This window comes from Sinocyclocheilus grahami, unplaced genomic scaffold, assembly GCF_001515645.1.
Source record: "Sinocyclocheilus grahami isolate Dianchi unplaced genomic scaffold, SAMN03320097.WGS_v1.1 scaffold55.1, whole genome shotgun sequence".
Classification (NCBI taxonomy): domain Eukaryota; kingdom Metazoa; phylum Chordata; class Actinopteri; order Cypriniformes; family Cyprinidae; genus Sinocyclocheilus; species Sinocyclocheilus grahami.
In genome coordinates this window covers 1,441,934-1,460,415 of record NW_015505234.1, presented here as the reverse complement: position 1 = coordinate 1,460,415, position 18,482 = coordinate 1,441,934, and the positions used below count along the sequence as shown (strand labels likewise).

General features: G+C 37.3%; 3 protein-coding genes across 3 annotated transcripts; all 3 read left to right on the top strand.

The window, feature by feature from the left end:
• The first annotated feature begins 1,957 nt into the window (after window positions 1-1,957).
• LOC107583754 (kelch repeat and BTB domain-containing protein 4-like) lies at window positions 1,958-7,583 on the top strand. Its single transcript, XM_016270056.1, has 5 exons — window positions 1,958-2,057; window positions 2,552-3,016; window positions 3,113-3,254; window positions 3,358-3,464; window positions 5,705-7,583. The coding sequence occupies exons 2-5, from the start codon at window positions 2,564-2,566 to the stop codon at window positions 6,563-6,565; spliced, it is 1,563 nt and encodes a 520-aa protein (XP_016125542.1). The 5' UTR covers window positions 1,958-2,057; window positions 2,552-2,563; the 3' UTR covers window positions 6,566-7,583.
• Window positions 7,584-8,973: 1,390 nt separating this feature from the next.
• LOC107583863 (43 kDa receptor-associated protein of the synapse-like) lies at window positions 8,974-14,304 on the top strand. The gene is made up of 8 exons (XM_016270216.1): window positions 8,974-8,978; window positions 9,082-9,326; window positions 10,180-10,518; window positions 12,087-12,245; window positions 12,909-13,058; window positions 13,431-13,484; window positions 13,652-13,851; window positions 13,927-14,304. The coding sequence occupies exons 2-8, from the start codon at window positions 9,102-9,104 to the stop codon at window positions 13,997-13,999; spliced, it is 1,200 nt and encodes a 399-aa protein (XP_016125702.1). The 5' UTR covers window positions 8,974-8,978; window positions 9,082-9,101; the 3' UTR covers window positions 14,000-14,304.
• LOC107583862 (43 kDa receptor-associated protein of the synapse-like) lies at window positions 14,024-16,359 on the top strand. Its single transcript, XM_016270214.1, has 4 exons — window positions 14,024-14,071; window positions 15,506-15,559; window positions 15,727-15,926; window positions 16,002-16,359. Exons 1-4 carry the CDS (start codon window positions 14,024-14,026, stop codon window positions 16,072-16,074), a joined length of 375 nt encoding a protein of 124 aa, XP_016125700.1. The 3' UTR covers window positions 16,075-16,359.
• Window positions 16,360-18,482: the final 2,123 nt, after the last annotated feature.

Below are 18,482 nucleotides of genomic sequence, written 5' to 3'. Positions count from 1 at the left end.
GTTTTAAATGCAAAGGGTGCTCACACTAAATGTTGATTTGATTAAGTTAATTGATAAAGAAAATCTATTTATCACAATATTTTTGAAAGCATCCTCACTTTTAAAACTTTTAACAGCACTGTAGTTTTGCAGGTAGGTTTTTAAAAGCACCTTGAAGACACAGTTCTTCTGGATTGAGTCTGTCTCCGTTTGTTCCGTTTCTTCATGTGACTCCAGACAGACTGATGAGGATCAGATCAAAGAATCCTGAAAAAAAGTATCCCAGGTTCCCAAAAAATATTAAGCAGCACAACAGTTTCCAGCACTGATAATAAATCAGCATATTATACTGATTTCTGAAGATCATGTGACACTGAAGACTGGAGTAATCTAAATAAATTAGATTTAAATGTTTTAGATTTAAATGTATATTAAAATAGAAAACTTTATTTTACATCATAATAATATTTCACAATATTATTTTTTTCCTCTGTATTTTTGATCAAATAAATGCAGCCTTGATGAGCAGAAGATACTCCTGTAAAAAAACAAAATCGTTCTGATCCCAAACTTTTGACTGTTAGTGTATATATATATATACACTAACAGTCAAAAGTCACCAACAATATATATATATGTATATATATCCGCCTAAAATGCAATATTCTCATCAGTTGTCTATTAGATGTGACCTTTAAATCTGTGTGTTTTAATATTTTATCCAAGGGCATTTTTTTTTCCTTTATAGAGGGAATTTTCCCACTAATCTCATTAATACTTTCATTTCAGATTCTTACATTTGATCTATAAATTCAATTATAATAATGTGATTATCTATACGTTATCAAATTAAATCATTTACACTGAAAAATACAACTGCATTAATAATATTATGAGATTATTTTAAATATTTTTGAATATACAAACAAGAAATGATGGTGGAAATGATACTTTTCAACGAAATTAAAACGCCAGCAGGTGCCAGTAGTGAGCGTTTAATGAGTGAGTCATTGAGTCGTTCATTCAAACGATTCATTCACACGGAAGATTCATCAGATGTTTATGCATGGGCTAATGAAACTTTGATTCAACCAATTCGTTCAAAACACGGAATAAATCAGCAATGAATCGTCTGGTTGTTGTGAGGTGCGCTGTTTCTGCCTAAAATGTAGCCTAAGTGACCTAATATTATTGTATTTGCTTATTGAACTGTTTATAGAACTATTAAACAGTCGTAATGGTGAAAATGTTGTGTGATGTTGCCTAGCTAACTGTATTTTAAACATAAAAACTTTTCATTTTGAATTTTTACCTCAGGACGCTGAGTTTCTTAGTGTTGCGCGTTTTGATTTCTCCTGGAGAGGCAGCGCAACCTTATACTGTCAATAGATACATTATATACAGTAGCTATATCCACTATTCGCCACTTACTCTAAATGTAATAAAATCAGAAAAATACTTGCGTTTTGGTGTTTACATAGTTATTTTTGGTTACTGATGTTTTAATCATGTCACTTGTTTGGCGTTAATGAAGCCTTAATGTCGAGCCCTGGAGTTTATATGTGCCGGACGGCTCGAGCCCAATTTAAACCTTGTATATATATATATATATATATATATATATATAAAAAATTCTAACTTAATTCAAATTTTTACCTTCAGATGTAACGTTACGGCTTGGTCTTCTCCACAGCCTAAACATGCGTACTCTCCTGAGAGCGAACGAAATGAATAAGATAAAGATCAAAGTTAAAATGAAAACTATAATGATAATTTTAAAAACTCACATTGAGACCTACAAATACTTCTAATAATAAAATGTTATTGAAAAGAACTGTTTACCGTTTGTCAGCGACGGATCCATCAACGACCTTGTCCAAACATCTTCTCAGGTGACGTAACAGGGTTGACCAATGAATTCGCGTAGGGGGCGTGGTTTGCGCCCAACTGGTTTGGGAAAAAAAATCACGCGGCCTCCAACACACGGGCGCAGCAGAGAGACACGTAAACACGCGGTGACGTCAACTCGAAAAACGTTCTGTTTACTTCCTGAGGCTCACAAGCAGTCTTCTGTTCTGGTATGGCAAAGATTTAACACATGCTAACATTTATAAACGATAACGCGCATGTGCTGTCTACAGTTTTTCAAATGACACGTTGGTTTCTCCTGCGTTCGCTTGTGGATTCATTAGGATGGTGAACGTTACCCAGACCTTAATCTAGATGGCTTTAGTTAGCATTAGCTGGCCAGTTAACCATAGATGGGCATAATTTGACTGAGCGAATTGCTCAGTTTTAACGCTGATTTAAGTACCAAGTCGGTTCTGGTGGGTACCGTATCAATGCAAAATCATTATAAATATCTCATTAAACTGTATGAAATATTTTTTGTGTAGATGGCATGCAGCAGTTTCATAAATAATTCTACATATGGCTTTGCATCAATCTGACAGCAATTTTAGAGAATTATATCCCAAGGCAAATCCCATCCTGTCATTCAACAATTAAAACTACATGAGAGACAGCTGACCCAGCAAGTCATTCATCTAGTATTCAGGTGAAGCTGCTTTAGATTAAAGGGGCCATGGAGTCCGGTGAAGATGGTGTTGGAGGACCATCAGGGGATGAAAACTACTTCCAGGGCTACACCTTCACCGATCGCTCCCATTCCAGTCGTGTTGTGAAGAGCATCATGGACTTGTGTCTGGAGGATGGGTTGTTTGCAGACGTCACCATCACTGTGGACAGCAAAGAGTTCCAGCTTCACCGCCTGGTGCTCTCAGCACAAAGCAGCTTCTTTAGGTCCATGTTCAGCTCTAACCTTAGAGAAGCGTTTGAGCGTAATATTGAGCTGAAGGATGTCAGTGCACTAGTCTTCCAGTCACTGGTGGACTACATCTACCATGGGACCATCAAACTAAGGGTTGAAGATCTGCAGGACACTTATGAGATGGCTGATATGTATCAGCTCACCGCCCTGTTTGAGGAGTGCTCTCGCTTCCTGTCAAGAACTGTGGATATCAAGAACTGCCTCCAGGTGAAACCTTCGGTGTTATTAACTACCATACACAAAAAATGCTTTGATAAAAGTCAGCTGAATCAGTAGAAAACTGTTGACCACTTTTTATTTCAGGTGATGTGGTTGGCGGACCGACACAGTGACCAGGAGTTGTATACAGCTGCCAAGCACTGTGCGAAGATTCACCTGATTCAGCTGCACCAGACAGAAGAGTTCCTGAACTTGCCGTTGTGCCTTCTCGTGGATATCATTAAAGGTGAATGAATGGCAAATTGGTTTCACTTTAGATGAGAGATTATGATCAGAAAGAGTCAGAAATGATGTTAACTTGTGTCTGTAATTTGTATCTGCTTCTTTAGATGGTGTGCCAAGCTCACAAAATCCAACTGCAGCTATTGAATCTTGGATAAATCACAACAAAGTCGAACGAGAGGAATATTCTGATATGCTTCTAGACAGCCTAAAGGTTAGTGATGGATAAAATGGGTATTACACAATATTTTAAGCAATAATTTACCTTTAATGCTCTATTGATATTCTTTAGATGAAAACATATTCAGGGCTCAACTGTTTTAGTTATATATTTACCAAAGTTTATTTGTTTATTTATTGATTTTTTTTTCACTGGCTCAGTCAGGTCTATAGTTAAGATTTCTAGTACTCATCCTCCCAAAATTTTCACTGGTCCTAACACAAAAAAAATTATAAATTTAATTGAATTTGAATTTTATATATATATATATATACACAGTCATGGGCAAAAATATCGGCACCCTTGGTAAATATGATCAAAGAAGGCTGTGAAAATTAATCTGCATTGTTAATCCATTTGGTCTTATATTTAAAAAAATCACAAATATCTAAACTTTCATTGGATAATAAGAATTTAAAATGGGGGGAAATATCATTATGAAATGTTTTTCTCAAATATATGTTAGACACAATTATTGGCACCCCTAGAAATTCTTATGAGTAAAATATCTCTGAAGTATATTCCCATTCATATTCACAATTTTGAGCAATCCAGGGTGATTATGAACATGAAATTATCCAGCCATGGCTTCCTGTTTCACAGAAATATAAATAGGAGGGAAAACAAAGCCAAAAGTCCCTTAATCATACATCACATTGAGAAAAACCAAAGAATATATTTCTGATGTGCAGCAAAAGGTAATTGAGCTTCACAAATTAGTGAAGTGGCTTTAAGGAAAATTCCCATTTCCACCATCAGGGCAATAATTAAGAATTTCCAATCAACACAAAATGTTACGAAACTGCCTGGAAGAGGACATGTGTCTGTATGCACGGTGAGGAGGAGAGTTTGAGTGGCTAAAGACTCTCCAAGGACCACAGCTGGAGAATTGCAGAAAATAGTTGAGTCTCGGGGTCAGAAAACCTTTAAAAAAAAATTGTCAAACAGCACCTACACCACATGTTGTTTGGGAGAGTTTCAAGAAAAATTCTCCTAGCTCATCCAAAAACAAACTCCAGCATATTCAGTTATCAGACATGACTGGAACTTCAAATAGGACTGGCTTCTATGGTCAGATGAAACAAAAAAATGAGCTTTTTAGCAGCAAACACTCAAGATGGGTTTGGTGAACATAGGGATAAAAAGTACCCCGTGTGTACAATGAAATATACTGCTGTATTTTTGATGTTGTGGGCCTATATTTCTGCTGGAGGTCCTGGACATCTTGTTTAGACGCATGGCATCATGGATTCTATCAAATACCAACAGATAAAAAAATCAATAAGTGACTGACTCTGTTAGAAATCTTATAATGGGTCATGTTTGGATCTTCCAACCATACAATAATCCAAACACAAACCTCAAAAACAACACAAAAATGGGTCACTGAGCACAAAACTGACCTGAACCCTATAGAAAATGAGTGGGGTGAACTGAAGAGAAGAAGCACCAACATGGAGCTGGAAATCTAAAGGGTCTGGAGTGATTCTGGATGAAGGAATGGTCTCTGATCTCTTGTCACGTGCTCTCTAACCTCATCAGGCATTATAGGAGAAAATGTAGAGCTGTTAAACTGGCAAATGGAGGTTTCAAAAAGTATTTAATAAAAGGGTGCCGTTAATTGTGGCCAATGTGTATTAGAGAAATTTTTTTATTTCATAATGATATTTCCCCCCAATTTTAAATTCTTATTATCCAATGAAGGGTTAGATTTTTGTGAATTTTTTTAATGAAAGTTCAAAAGGATTAACAATGCAGATTAATTTTCACAGCCTTCTTTGATCATATTTACCAAGGGTGCCGATATTTTTGGCCATGACTGTGTGTATGTGTATATATATATATATATATATAATTGTAAATGTATAACATTTGCATTTTTAAAATAATGTATAATATTTTGATAATTTTTTTTAATCAATTGTTAATTTTTTTTTTTTTTGCAAAGACAATTAACAATTATAGCTGAAAATTATATAGTTATTATAATTATACAAGAAACTCCATAAATTCCTAAACACTTTACTGGAAAATTATGGCATGCATGGTAAAACTTTTTCCTACTTTGTGGTACTATCAAAAATCATTCTTGAAACTTCCAGAAAATCTATGTTAACCAGCTAGATCATTTTACCTAGCTGGTCACTTTAAAATATTGACAAGTAGAATGCACAGCTGTTGTTTATTAGTATAATATTGTTTGCATGCTCATTGTTGACTTTGTTGTGTTATAGGAGATTGGTGAAAAAGTGCACATATACTTAATTGGGAAGGAAGACACACGCACACACTCTTTGGCAGTGTCTCTTCATTGTGATGAGGACGACGCCATCAGTGTCAGTGGCCAGAACAGCTTGTGTCACCAGATCACAGCTGCCTGCAAGCATGGGGCTGATCTATATGTTGTAGGGGGCTCCATACCGCGACGCATGTGGAAATGCAACATGCACACTATGGACTGGGAGCGCTGCGCCCCTCTGCCCCGGGACCGTCTGCACCACACGTTAGTGTCTGTGTCCACAGAGGATGCCATATACTCATTGGGAGGCAAGACCCTCCAGGACACTCTCTCCAACGCTGTCATTTACTACACCGTACAGGACAACATATGGAAAGAGACCACTCAGCTAGACACAGCTGTGTCAGGTGCAGCCGGAGTCAATTTGGGAGGTACCATTTTCCTTTTGGGTGGGGAGGAAAATGACATGGACTTCTTTACGAAACCGTCTCGCCTTATCCAGTGCTTTGACACAGCCACACAGAAGTGTCAGACCAAGCCCTACATGCTGCCTTTTGCCGGATGCATGCATGCCACCGCCCATAAGGACCTTATCTTTGTGGTGGCAGAGGGCGACTCTCTGGTGTGCTATAACCCACTGCTGGACAGCTTCACTCGGCTGCGCTTCCCTGAAGTGTGGAGCTGCGTGCCATCTCTATGGAAAGTGGCCAGCTGCAACGGATGTATCTACGTTTTTAGGGACAAATGCAAGAAAGGTGACGCAAACACTCTGAAGTTGAATCCTGCCACGTCGGTTGTCTCTGTAATCAAGGGAATCAAAATCCTCCTCACAAACTGGCAGTTTGTTTTGGCCTGAGATGTTCTATGTAATGCATTGGACCATGATAAATGTACTATGGTGATATCAGTTATGGTCTGTGATATTGATTTAATAGACAGCAGTCATGTAGAAGTTGTTACTGTGATACAGTGGTACAAGCTTTATAATGTCATGTGAAGTGTAACACAGGACACCGTAAAGTGTTAATGAAGGCCAAATGTAATGTGTGATAATTGTAATTTGCAGTTGACCATTGAAGTTTGTCAAGCTTTGGTGAAACCTTCCAATATGCTTTTCATTTGGATTTCAAAAGGAATTTATATTTAAATTTTCTTTTTAAACTTAACATTCCACAACATGCATCTTTAATTTAAATCCACAATAACTAATCTGTACACAGCACTTACTGAATTAGTTGAATACATCAGCAATGTATACAGTTGTGAATTGGATATAGTAACTACCTTCTAATGAGTGATAATGTGCAATATATGGTGTCTTACAAATGTCTGCAAACATTCTCAAAGTAAGAAAATATTTTCAGATTAACAATGCAAAATATCCTCAAGACCGCTAACAAAAAAATATTTTAGTACAATTGTCAAGGGGCATTCATAATAAAAGTTTGCAAGAAATGCGCTCTTATTACATCTATCTCGCTTAATGTTAATTTCTCTGTCACCTCGGATCTCGGTTTCTCAGTGGTTTGTGACTGGACCGGAACTTCATACCACCTCAAGCTGGTTTGAAAGTTGTTTGATACAACTGTTTACATTTGACTTCATCATGTAGTATATGAAGAAGCAGTCCATTTTTATGTCTGCCAGAGATACAAGTTAGCTTATTTTTTTTGACTTTTGTGGCTGGTTCAGAATATTGTTAGTTACAATGACTTGGCTTTTGAAGTCATAGACCAATAAATGTCTGTTTTGTTCTACTCTGTACTTTTGGTTAACTTTTCTCTTGAAATAAAAGCTAAAAATAAGTTACGTATTTGATGTTTTCCCCTTTGCCTAACCGTTACGATAATGTCACCCTCACCTCCCTGTCATTCCGAACCTGTATGACTGACTGTCTTCTGCAAAAAGCACAAAGATATTTTGAAAAATGTTTGTGTTTTTGTCCATACAATGAAAGTAAGTGGGGTCCAATGCTGTTTTGAAACATTCTTCAATGTTTCTTCTTTTTGTGTTTCGCAGAAAAAAGTCATACTTGTTTGGTGAAACATGAGAGTGAGTAAATTATGACAATTTTCTTTTTTGTGTGAACTATACCTTTAAGGAGACATTAACACCTAAAACACAATAAAAGATTTGTAAGAAGTGTTTTTCTTTTTCTCACTCTGTTTTAAAGTAGACTTGACAGCTCACAAGTATTTATTTCAAGCGATATATTTCGGTTTCCCCAAAATGTGCTGAGGCAGTGTGTTAGCATTTCAGGAATTGTGTTATAACAAAGACGTGACTTACAACCACTAGATGTTTATCTTTGGAAAGATAAGGCATCTTGTGAATGGCAAGGCGGTAAATACTCCCTATTTGTATCCATGAAGCTGTAAAGGGGTCAGGAAGGGCTGAAGAAAGCCAGGTTCAGTTGAGAATCCGACAATTCAATCCCATTGATGTGTTTCAAGAAGCAGCGGTACTGTAACTCAAGACAAATACCATGTCAGAGTTTGTGAACTATTCTAAGCATCAGTTGCTGACACCGGGGCTGGGAGGTGGCACACCAAGCGGCTTAACAAGGCCCACCCACAGGAACTGCCACCCTCTATGTGGACCGTTGACTCGCTCTGCTTCACCGTTGTGAAATATCTGGCTGTTTTTAGACATGTTCACATGATGTCCAAACCTCTGCTGTAGCTCGGGACTGAATATTTCCTAAAGTTGTTCTTCTTTGTTAAGAGTCCTTCACAGCCGTGGTGCTTGAGCCTCTTGATGGTGTGTGGATGTGGAGGTGAACAGCACTGCTCTTGGTTTGAAGATTTACGGATAACCGTCTTTTGTGACCTTGGATCTTTTCAGAGGCTGAAGCTGGATTCCACCAGAGACACATGGTCCAGAGTGACAAGGCCATCTGCTGTAGCGCCAGCACTGCAGTGGGAGGGAGGGGAAAGATGAAGGGGTGGTTTGTGGGGGTGTGAGTGTACAGAGAATTCCTCCCCCTCGGGTGTGGAGGGAGTAGATATTCTGGGAGATCATTGCCAGCACCTTGGATTGAGACTTATTTCTTTAGTTTCACATTTTTTTACTTCAGCTTTCTTTCCAGGCTTTCTGGAGCAACTGAGGTTGGGTCTTTAATGTCAAGAGATCATGGTTTTGTGATTCTTCTGTGTTTTCAAAGTGATGAGCAATGGGGATCTGGACTCTGAAGACCTTGCAAGCAGTGGATCCAGTTTCTTCAACATCTCTTTGCACCCAAAGCTGAGAGTTGTGGATCGGCGACGCAAGTGGGTGCAGATCTCTGGGGTGGATTTTTGCTAACACGTCTTTTGTTTTGGTGAGTTGAAAAGAGAGTGAAAGACAAAAAACTGTACTCTTGCGTTTCCCCAGAGGGCCGAAGAGCCAAGCGGATGGTTATTTTTATGAGGGACTTTGTAGCAGAAATGGGTCAGGACCAAACCAAACAGCAGATTGAGAAGGGACTGAAGCTTTATCAGTCAAATGACACAGAAAAGGCTTTATATGTCTGGATGAAAGTGTTAAGGAAGACATCTGATCCTGGGGGGAAATTTCGAGTTTTAGGTTGTCTGATCACAGCACATTCAGAAATGGGGAAATACAAGGAGATGCTACAGGTAAGAGCCAATTATGCATTCAACCTCCTGCTTCCTTACATTAATATTTTTTCACTGTCAAAAAAGTTGATTTATATGTATTCCATCAACTGACATGGAGTGGAGTGAACTGTTAAATGATCGTTTTTATGTTGTTCCAAACTTGTATGACTTGATTTCCTCTGTGGAAAACAAAAACGAGGACAATTTTGAAAACTGAAAAACTGTTGTGTCCATATAATGAAAGTCAGTGAGGTTGAAAACATCAATGGACCCCATTTACTTTTTTTGTGTTCCACAGAAGAAAGTCAGTCATACAGGTTTGAAACAAAATGAGGTTGAGTAAATGAACTATCCCTTTAAAAGATGATATCTGCTATATGATATGCATATGATTTGCATTAATTTGTCTGTAACCTCAGTGACGAAGATTTCTGATGTACAGAAATATATACCAATTCGAATAATGCGGAACATGCATATAATATGTAACTAGTTACATGGAGGGTAAGGAGAGACGCATGCAATATGATCCTCAGCACCGAGCATCTTGTTGACATAAACTTCCTTGCAGAGGGACCTGCTTTCCCGAGTTCAGCAAAGACTTCATTTGCACTATGATGTGTTTAAACAACTGTAGTTCTCACATAATAATAATAAAGTATGCTTGATATCTGTTGTGGTATGAAGACCATTTTAATTAAAATTTTTTGTCTTGTCTAGCATTATATCAGGTTGTGACAGGATGGGGAATACCAGAACTTTTTTATTTTGAATGCTAACTATCTGTAGTTTTAGATTTCTGTTAAATAGTTTTATCAATTAACACATTTTTATTGTTTTATGTCCCCATGTACATGCAACCATCCATTAGTACTCCCTAGCTCAGATAAACACAGCCAGAGAGATGGAGGATCCGGACTACCTGACGGAGGGCTACCTGAACCTGGCACGCAGCAATGAGAAGCTTTGTGAATTCCAGAAGACGGTCTCATATTGTGAGACCTGCTTAAACATGCAGGGCACCACTGTTAGCCTACAGCTCAACGGGCAAGTGTGTTTGAGCATGGGCAATGCCTACCTGGGCCTTAGCGTTTTCCAAAAGGCCTTAGTGAGCTATGAGAAGGCCCTGCGATATGCTCACAACAACGATGACAAGATGCTGGAGTGCCGGGTCTGCTGCAGTTTGGGCAACTTCTACATCCAGCTTAAGGTATCAATACTAAAACCTACTTAAGTTTGGAGAAAAAATTACATAGGCATATAATTTGGGCTTGCTACCACTCTTATTTTGCTTGTGACACACCTACTAATTACTATTACACATTTTACAATAATAGTGAAGTCATCAGACCTAAGAAATTACATAAAAATCTTATACTTAAGCTTCTTTAAAATCTGTCACAACTCTGTCTAGATTAAAGCTTTGTACACACATTCTCTTAACCAACTTCAATAGGTGCGTTCTAGGATGCTACAACAGTATTGAAGGACACCAGTTGGGTACTTTTTGCTTGACACTTGTTGTCTACCTAAATTAGAACTAAATTTATATAAATAAATAGTTTTGAATGGAAAATCATTTGTACAATTTATATTTGTCTAAAAAACTAGCCTTTAGATCAGGTTTGAGATCTAGTAGCATACTGGTACTACAGTTCAAATGTCTGGGGTTGGTAAGATTTTTTATTATGTTTTAGAAAGAAGTCTCTTTCTAAAGAGTCAAGGCTGCATTTATTTGATCAAAATGTTTCTCATCAACTGCTTTCTATTTTAACATATTTTAAAATGTAATTTATTCCTGTGTTGCAATTTGAATTTTCAGCAGCCATTCCTCCAGTCTTCAGTTTCACATGATCCTTCAGAAATCATACTAATATTCTGATTGGGTGATTGATGTTGAAAGCAGTTGTGCTGGTTAATATTTTTGTGGAAACCGTGATTCTTTTTTTAGGATATCGAGGAACAGAAAGTTTAAAAGAACAGCATTTATTTGAAATAGAAATCATTTGCAAGTCTTTACTGTGACTTTTGATCAATTTAATGAATCCTTGCTGAATAAAACTATTAATTTCTTTGAAAAACATTTTACTGACCCCAAACTTTTGAACTGTAGTGTATGTATTTACTGAATCAAACCCAAAGTATCCTCATTGTCTGCCAAAGACTGTATACTAAGTATTTGTTTAATGCCCCTTTGGCCTGCAGTCATTTAAGTTCTATTTAAGTGACAGAGTAAAGCCGTTTTTACATGACTAACAAACTACCTACATGTTATGTACAATGTATCCCATGGCTAGATATAGGCATGCCGCATTTGTACTCACCTTGACACCAGAGATTTGAAGAAAGCAAATCCCCAGGAAGGCCTGCTGTAATAAGTATGTGATGGAGAGGCATGCAGAGAATGTCAGCACTACTAGGAGCAATAATAAGACAGCCTCTTTTAGCAGTAGCGGAGCTATATCTCCCTGCCACAGGGGAAATGATCAACTTTGAGTGGTTGGTTGCTTTGAGCATCTGATTTACATACTCTTATATTCATATGTATTTAATTAAAAAAAAAAAATTATTAAGCATTTATGCATTTTAATATCTTACTAGTAAATGCATCAGTCAGACTCCTTCCAGAATTGTTGAGTTATTTGTGGAACTTTTTACTAATATTTGGTAGCTGTTTTGTATCAACGTTCTTTAAAGACCATGCATGAGAGTTCCTATGTTCAGCTTGTTTTATGCTTCTAATAAGTGTCCATAACTGCATATTTTGTGCTGTTGCAGGATTATGAGAAAGCGCTCTTCTTTCCTTGCAAAGCAGCTGAACTCGTGAATGACTATGGTAAGGGTTGGAGTCTCAAGTACCGTGCCATGAGCCAGTATCATATGTCAGTGGCCTACAAGAAGCTGATGCGCTTAGCAGATGCAATGGAATGCTGTGAGGTACAAACATCTAATTATGATACGTCAACCATTTTTAAATGACTAATGAAGGTGCATATATGTTGTACTGTGCACCAAAAACAAAAAAGGCAATGTGGAAACAGCTTGTGTCAATAGTCACCTGGACAAATTTAAGGCAGCATCACCTTAATCCCCAGGATGTTGCATGTTGATCATATTTATCAGTACCCTTGGCGAAACCCTGGCCTCTGACTGTCTGCTACTCGAGCCATGGCACAACTGACAGGTGCAGTTATTTGTAGGACTAGTTGTGCCAGCCCCCTCAACCAGCCCCCTTTACTATGGCTGATAAAAATACGCCAGTCCATCCTGCTGAGGTGCCGTCTGAGAGGAGTGTTAATGAAGAGCAGAGCTTACCCTTAATTAAGCCTCTCGCTAATGACGAGGAGAGAAATATCACAGTCAGTCATTGCTTTGGACTGTGAGCGTCACAATGTCCTGTCTGCAAGAGTGATTTAAAGACGTCTAACAGTGGGGATTAATGCAGGCCATGTTCCAGCTGTCACACAACTTTTTGATTTGTATGTTGTATGAATGGGGGCTGTTGGTTCATACACTACCAGTCAAAACTGTAGAATAATGAGGTTTTGTTTTTTTTACAGAACTCTCTTATGCTCACCAAGGCTGCATTTATTTGATAAGTTCTTTGTGTGCTCACCTTCAATACAGAAAGCATTCCCTCGCTATGAGTCCTCCATGTGCATAATATCAGAGATTGGCAACCGCCTTGGACAAGCATCCATCTACGTTGGTGTGGGGAAGTGCTGGATTCTGCAGAAGGAATACGATAAGGTCAGGAAACTGATTTGATTGTGTAGTTTCCCTAAAAATAAAGATTCTATATTGGCAGTTATGGTTCCACGAAGAAGCTTTAAACACCCATGGAACCTATCCATTAAACAAAAAGTTTCCTTAAAATGGAAAAGCTTCTTCAGATTATTAAAATATTCTTCACACTAAGAAATAAAAGGCTCTTTTAAGAACTATTCACAGAAAGGTTCTTTGGGGAACCCACAATGGTTCTTCTATTGCATCACTATGAAAAGCCACTTTTGAAACCTTTATTTCCTCTATTGTATAGATGAACATTTGTGATCGATGTTTTATATATATTAAATGGCATCAGTTTATGATTATTTCTTTATAATTTGAATACTGTCACAGGCTTTGGACTCATTGCAAAGAGCACATGATCTGGCCGAGGCGATTGGAAACAAGGTGATGCATCTATTTTAGAATAAGAGACGAACATTTAATTTTCAACACTGCTTCTGAAGCAGTGACGCTTTGATGACATAACATTAAACCCGGAAGATAAAGACACGTTCTCTAATAGTATTAGCATTAGCGTTGTATTTGACTATCTCTGTGCACTTCTCTTCCAGCTGTGTATCCTGAAGGTGCACAGTCTGTGTGAAGGCATCTACCGCTGTAAGGAGCAGCAGGATGAGTTGAGAGAGCAGGTGGTGAAGTTCCTGCAGTGTGTGGAAGAGCTAGAGCTCTACTGTGGCATGTGTGGGGAGTCTATCGGAGAGAGGAACCAGCAGCTGCAAGCCTTGCCCTGCTCTCACATTTTCCACCTCAAGTATGTATTTGTATGTTTATTACTCTCTGTGGCCATCAGCTATCATGTTGCTCACTGTTCTTTTCTCACATGCAGGTGTCTGCAGACAAACGGCACAAAGGGCTGTCCAAAATGTCATCGTTCCTCAGTTAAGCTGGGTTTTGTATGAGATTACACTCCCGCCTTGGACAAAATGGCAGAATCCCATCACAGTGACCCGTCTGGGAGCAAAAGTTCCAGGGCCTTCTTTCAGGAAGCTTTCTAACTGGACAAAAGGAGAGTTTCCGGTATATTCCATCCTGTCTTTATGGTAACTGGGAATAATGTGGAAATGACAGGATATGGGAATAGTTCAACACAGAGACGTCATGAAAGACTACAGATATTTCTCTGAACTGACCTTATAATGCTGCATTGGTGTAAGACAGAAACATTAAAAACAGCTTTTTGGACCATGCAGCATTGCTGTCCTGTCAGTGAGGATATTCATCAAAGAGGTGAGAGCTTTACATATCACATGGTTTCCTAATGGACATTATTGCTCTATTATCACAGCTGAACAGAACAAAACATGTATATTTTAAACATTTATAACTTTCTAAGGGATTTTCACGCAAGTTTCAAGCTCTAATCAATTTCTTCAAGATTGTGTAAATAATTAATAAATGCTATGAATCAATGAAATTTAAAAAAGATAAAGGTGTTCTCTGTCAGCGCTATAAGATATGCTGAGAGATGCTGTTCTGTTTGAGTTTGTTTGAGGTTTGTTTTGAGATTGTAGTAAACTCAAATGTCTCTAACTGCCTCCTGTTCGTGAATTGTAATATTCTGAAGTAACAGGGGCATGTGTTCAACTTATTAACTTGACCAATTATGAATTTTGTTCATTATTTATGACAATTATTTATGTATTTTAATAAGGACAGCATTACTATGTTTCTGATAACAGCTGAATTAATTTATTTTACGTTGAATCAACAAAATGTGAAAAGTAGTTTCTTTATTCAGTACATTTATAGTATGTGCAGGTAGAAGTGTAGTTTGCTGATATCAGCTTTAAAACCTTATAATTAATCTCCTTTATTTTCTTAAAATCTTCAGAGATTCACAAACTGTTTATACCTTTTTTTCCAACATGTTTAGCACTAAATTATTTGAGTATGTTTAATCAGAATAGCCCAAAGTTGGTTTTTATCTTTATTTCTTTGTGGGTACTTTCATAAAATTTTTCAATCAAAAATAAATGTAAGCAAATTGCCATATGTATTATCAGTTTAACATATATCAACATATATGATGACGGGTCAGGAAACTGATTTGATTGTGTAGTTTCCCTAAAAATAAAGATTCTATATTGGCAGTTATGGTTCCACGAAGAAGCTTTAAACACCCATGGAACCTATCCATTAAACAAAAAGTTTCCTTAAAATGGAAAAGCTTCTTCAGATTATTAAAATATTCTTCACACTAAGAAAAAAAAGGCTCTTTTAAGAACTATTCACAGAAAGGTTCTTTGGGGAACCCACAATGGTTCTTCTATTGCATCACTATGAAAAGCCACTTTTGAAACCTTTATTTCCTCTATTGTATAGATGAACATTTGTGATCGATGTTTTATATATATTAAATGGCATCCGTTTATGATTATTTCTTTATAATTTGAATACTGTCACAGGCTTTGGACTCATTGCAAAGAGCACATGATCTGGCCGAGGCGATTGGAAACAAGGTGATGCATCTATTTTAGAATAAGAGACGAACATTTCATTTTCAACACTGCTTCTGAAGCAGTGGCGCTTTGATGACATAACATTAAACCCGGAAGATAAAGACACGTTCTCTAATAGTATTAGCATTAGCGTTGTATTTGACTATCTCTGTGCACTTCTCTTCCAGCTGTGTATCCTGAAGGTGCACAGTCTGTGTGAAGGCATCTACCGCTGTAAGGAGCAGCAGGATGAGTTGAGAGAGCAGGTGGTGAAGTTCCTGCAGTGTGTGGAAGAGCTAGAGCTCTACTGTGGCATGTGTGGGGAGTCTATCGGAGAGAGGAACCAGCAGCTGCAAGCCTTGCCCTGCTCTCACATTTTCCACCTCAAGTATGTATTTGTATGTTTATTACTCTCTGTGGCCATCAGCTATCATGTTGCTCACTGTTCTTTTCTCACATGCAGGTGTCTGCAGACAAACGGCACAAAGGGCTGTCCAAAATGTCATCGTTCCTCAGTTAAGCTGGGTTTTGTATGAGATTACACTCCCGCCTTGGACAAAATGGCAGAATCCCATCACAGTGACCCGTCTGGGAGCAAAAGTTCCAGGGCCTTCTTTCAGGAAGCTTTCTAACTGGACAAAAGGAGAGTTTCCGGTATATTCCATCCTGTCTTTATGGTAACTGGGAATAATGTGGAAATGACAGGATATGGGAATAGTTCAACACAGAGACGTCATGAAAGACTACAGATATTTCTCTGAACTGACCTTATAATGCTGCATTGGTGTAAGACAGAAACATTAAAAACAGCTTTTTGGACCATGCAGCATTGCTGTCCTGTCAGTGAGGATATTCATCAAAGAGGTGAGAGCTTTACATATCACATGGTTTCCTAATGGACATTATTGCTCTAATATCACAGCTGAACAGAACAAAACATGTATATTTTAAACATTTATAACTTTCTAAGGGATTTTCACGCAAGTTTCAAGCTCTAATCAATTTCTTCAAGATTGTGTAAATAATTAATAAATGCTATGAATCAATGAAATTTTAAAAAGATAAAGGTGTTCTCTGTCAGCGCTATAAGATATGCTGAGAGATGCTGTTCTGTTTGAGTTTGTTTGAGGTTTGTTTTGAGAGTGTAGTAAACTCAAATGTCTCTAACTGCCTCCTGTTCGTGAATTGTAATATTCTGAAGTAACAGGGGCATGTGTTCAACTTATTAACTTGACCAATTATGAATTTTGTTCATTATTTATGACAATTATTTATGTATTTTAATAAGGACAGCATTACTATGTTTCTGATAACAGCTGAATTAATTTATTTTACGTTGAATCAACAAAATGTGAAAAGTAGTTTCTTTATTCAGTACATTTATAGTATGTGCAGGTAGAAGTGTAGTTTGCTGATATCAGCTTTAAAACCTTATAATTAATCTCCTTTATTTTCTTAAAATCTTCAGAGATTCACAAACTGTTTATACCTTTTTTTCCAACATGTTTAGCACTAAATTATTTGAGTATGTTTAATCAGAATAGCCCAAAGTTGGTTTTTATCTTTATTTCTTTGTGGGTACTTTCATTAAATTTTTCATTCAAAAATAAATGTAAGCAAATTGCCATATGTATTATCAGTTTAACATATATCAACATATATGATGACAGATTCTTTGATCATCTGATGAATATTCATATTATTTTGTAAATGGCTAACTAACAATTCTCTAACCTTTCATAACGGCTACATTGATTTCTCATAATTTTACTTTGTAAGGACTTCAGATAGAATCTGAGGTCTTGTGTATGTTTCTTCTGACCTTCTTTTTTTTGCAACTTTAATTATTCCATAACTAAATAATAAAATACAAATAAAACACATCCAAAGACATACATTTATAAATTATAATACATTTTGCTATAACTCTCGTCCCAAGCATACAGGCATTTGCAATGGAACAGTTCGCAATGTTTAATGTGATCAGGCATATTCTTAGAAATAAATAATAAAACAACAAGACATGGAGATTTCTTGTTGAACTTATAAATATATGGGAGCAATATGTAAAAATGCTGCTTATTTATTTCTCTTTTACCTTACTTTCATTTTTTTAGTAACTTTGTCCTATTCTAAGCTAATTTCCCTGTTAACTAACTGCATGCTGTGTAAAGTGGTTTCACATCCTGGTTGTCAACACTTCATAACTACCTCTCCACATTCGTCCCTCACAATACTTGCATGTTTACGCAGTAGAATCTTCTGAAAATGAGACTGAACACATTGTTTAATTGAGAGAAGTCCTGTATATAAATATATATTCAATGGACTTTTTCTAGTAAATATTTAATAAAATATTTTTTTGCAGCTTGTTTTCTGATGAAGTGTCTTTTTAATTAAAAACGGCATGCCTCATCATGAACAAAACACCCAAGCTATAATTAGCTATGAAAACACATGTCCTCGAGTAACACAGTGACATTTGTTTTAGAGAAATCGCTATCTGAAAGTAAAAAAATCAGGTCAAACTGGGTCTATCCCAGTCGCACTGCACTATACTTTCAGCTTGGAAGTTTTCTAAACACCTGAGAAAGACTTTTGGATTTGCAAATTCATCACCGATGGCTGAAGAATGTTCTTTCACTATGGAGGATCTACAGTGTCCTTTGTGCTGTGAGGTCTTCGATATCCCCGTCATGCTGAGTTGCAAACATAGCTTCTGCAAAACCTGCATTCAGACACACTGGGACCGTATGGGAACACGGCAATGTCCTCTGTGCCGCTGTACAGAGCGCTCATCCAGGCCTCTAAAGTTAGCCTTGGATGTCTTCAAAAAGAAGCCGTAGCAGTTCATGGTAAAATCAGTGGAACGTTGCTCAAGACACAATGAGGAACTGAAGCTTTTTTGTCGGAAAGACGCAGAACTTATCTGCATAGCCTGCAA

Bases quoted from the DNA above. Each gene is read 5' to 3' on its own strand.
- LOC107583754 (XM_016270056.1), top strand. From the start codon at position 2,564: ATGGAGTCCGGTGAAGATGGTGTTGGAGGACCATCAGGGGATGAAAAC. The intron at 3,017-3,112 runs GTGAAACCTTCG...TTTTTATTTCAG, and splicing joins ATATCAAGAACTGCCTCCAG to GTGATGTGGTTGGCGGACCG. The intron at 3,465-5,704 runs GTTAGTGATGGA...GTTGTGTTATAG, and splicing joins TGCTTCTAGACAGCCTAAAG to GAGATTGGTGAAAAAGTGCA.
- LOC107583863 (XM_016270216.1), top strand. From the start codon at position 9,102: ATGGTTATTTTTATGAGGGACTTTGTAGCAGAAATGGGTCAGGACCAA. The intron at 10,519-12,086 runs GTATCAATACTA...GTGCTGTTGCAG, and splicing joins ACTTCTACATCCAGCTTAAG to GATTATGAGAAAGCGCTCTT. The intron at 13,059-13,430 runs GTCAGGAAACTG...ATACTGTCACAG, and splicing joins TGCAGAAGGAATACGATAAG to GCTTTGGACTCATTGCAAAG.
- LOC107583862 (XM_016270214.1), top strand. From the start codon at position 14,024: ATGGCAGAATCCCATCACAGTGACCCGTCTGGGAGCAAAAGTTCCAGG. The intron at 15,560-15,726 runs GTGATGCATCTA...CTTCTCTTCCAG, and splicing joins CCGAGGCGATTGGAAACAAG to CTGTGTATCCTGAAGGTGCA. The intron at 15,927-16,001 runs GTATGTATTTGT...TCTCACATGCAG, and splicing joins TCTCACATTTTCCACCTCAA to GTGTCTGCAGACAAACGGCA.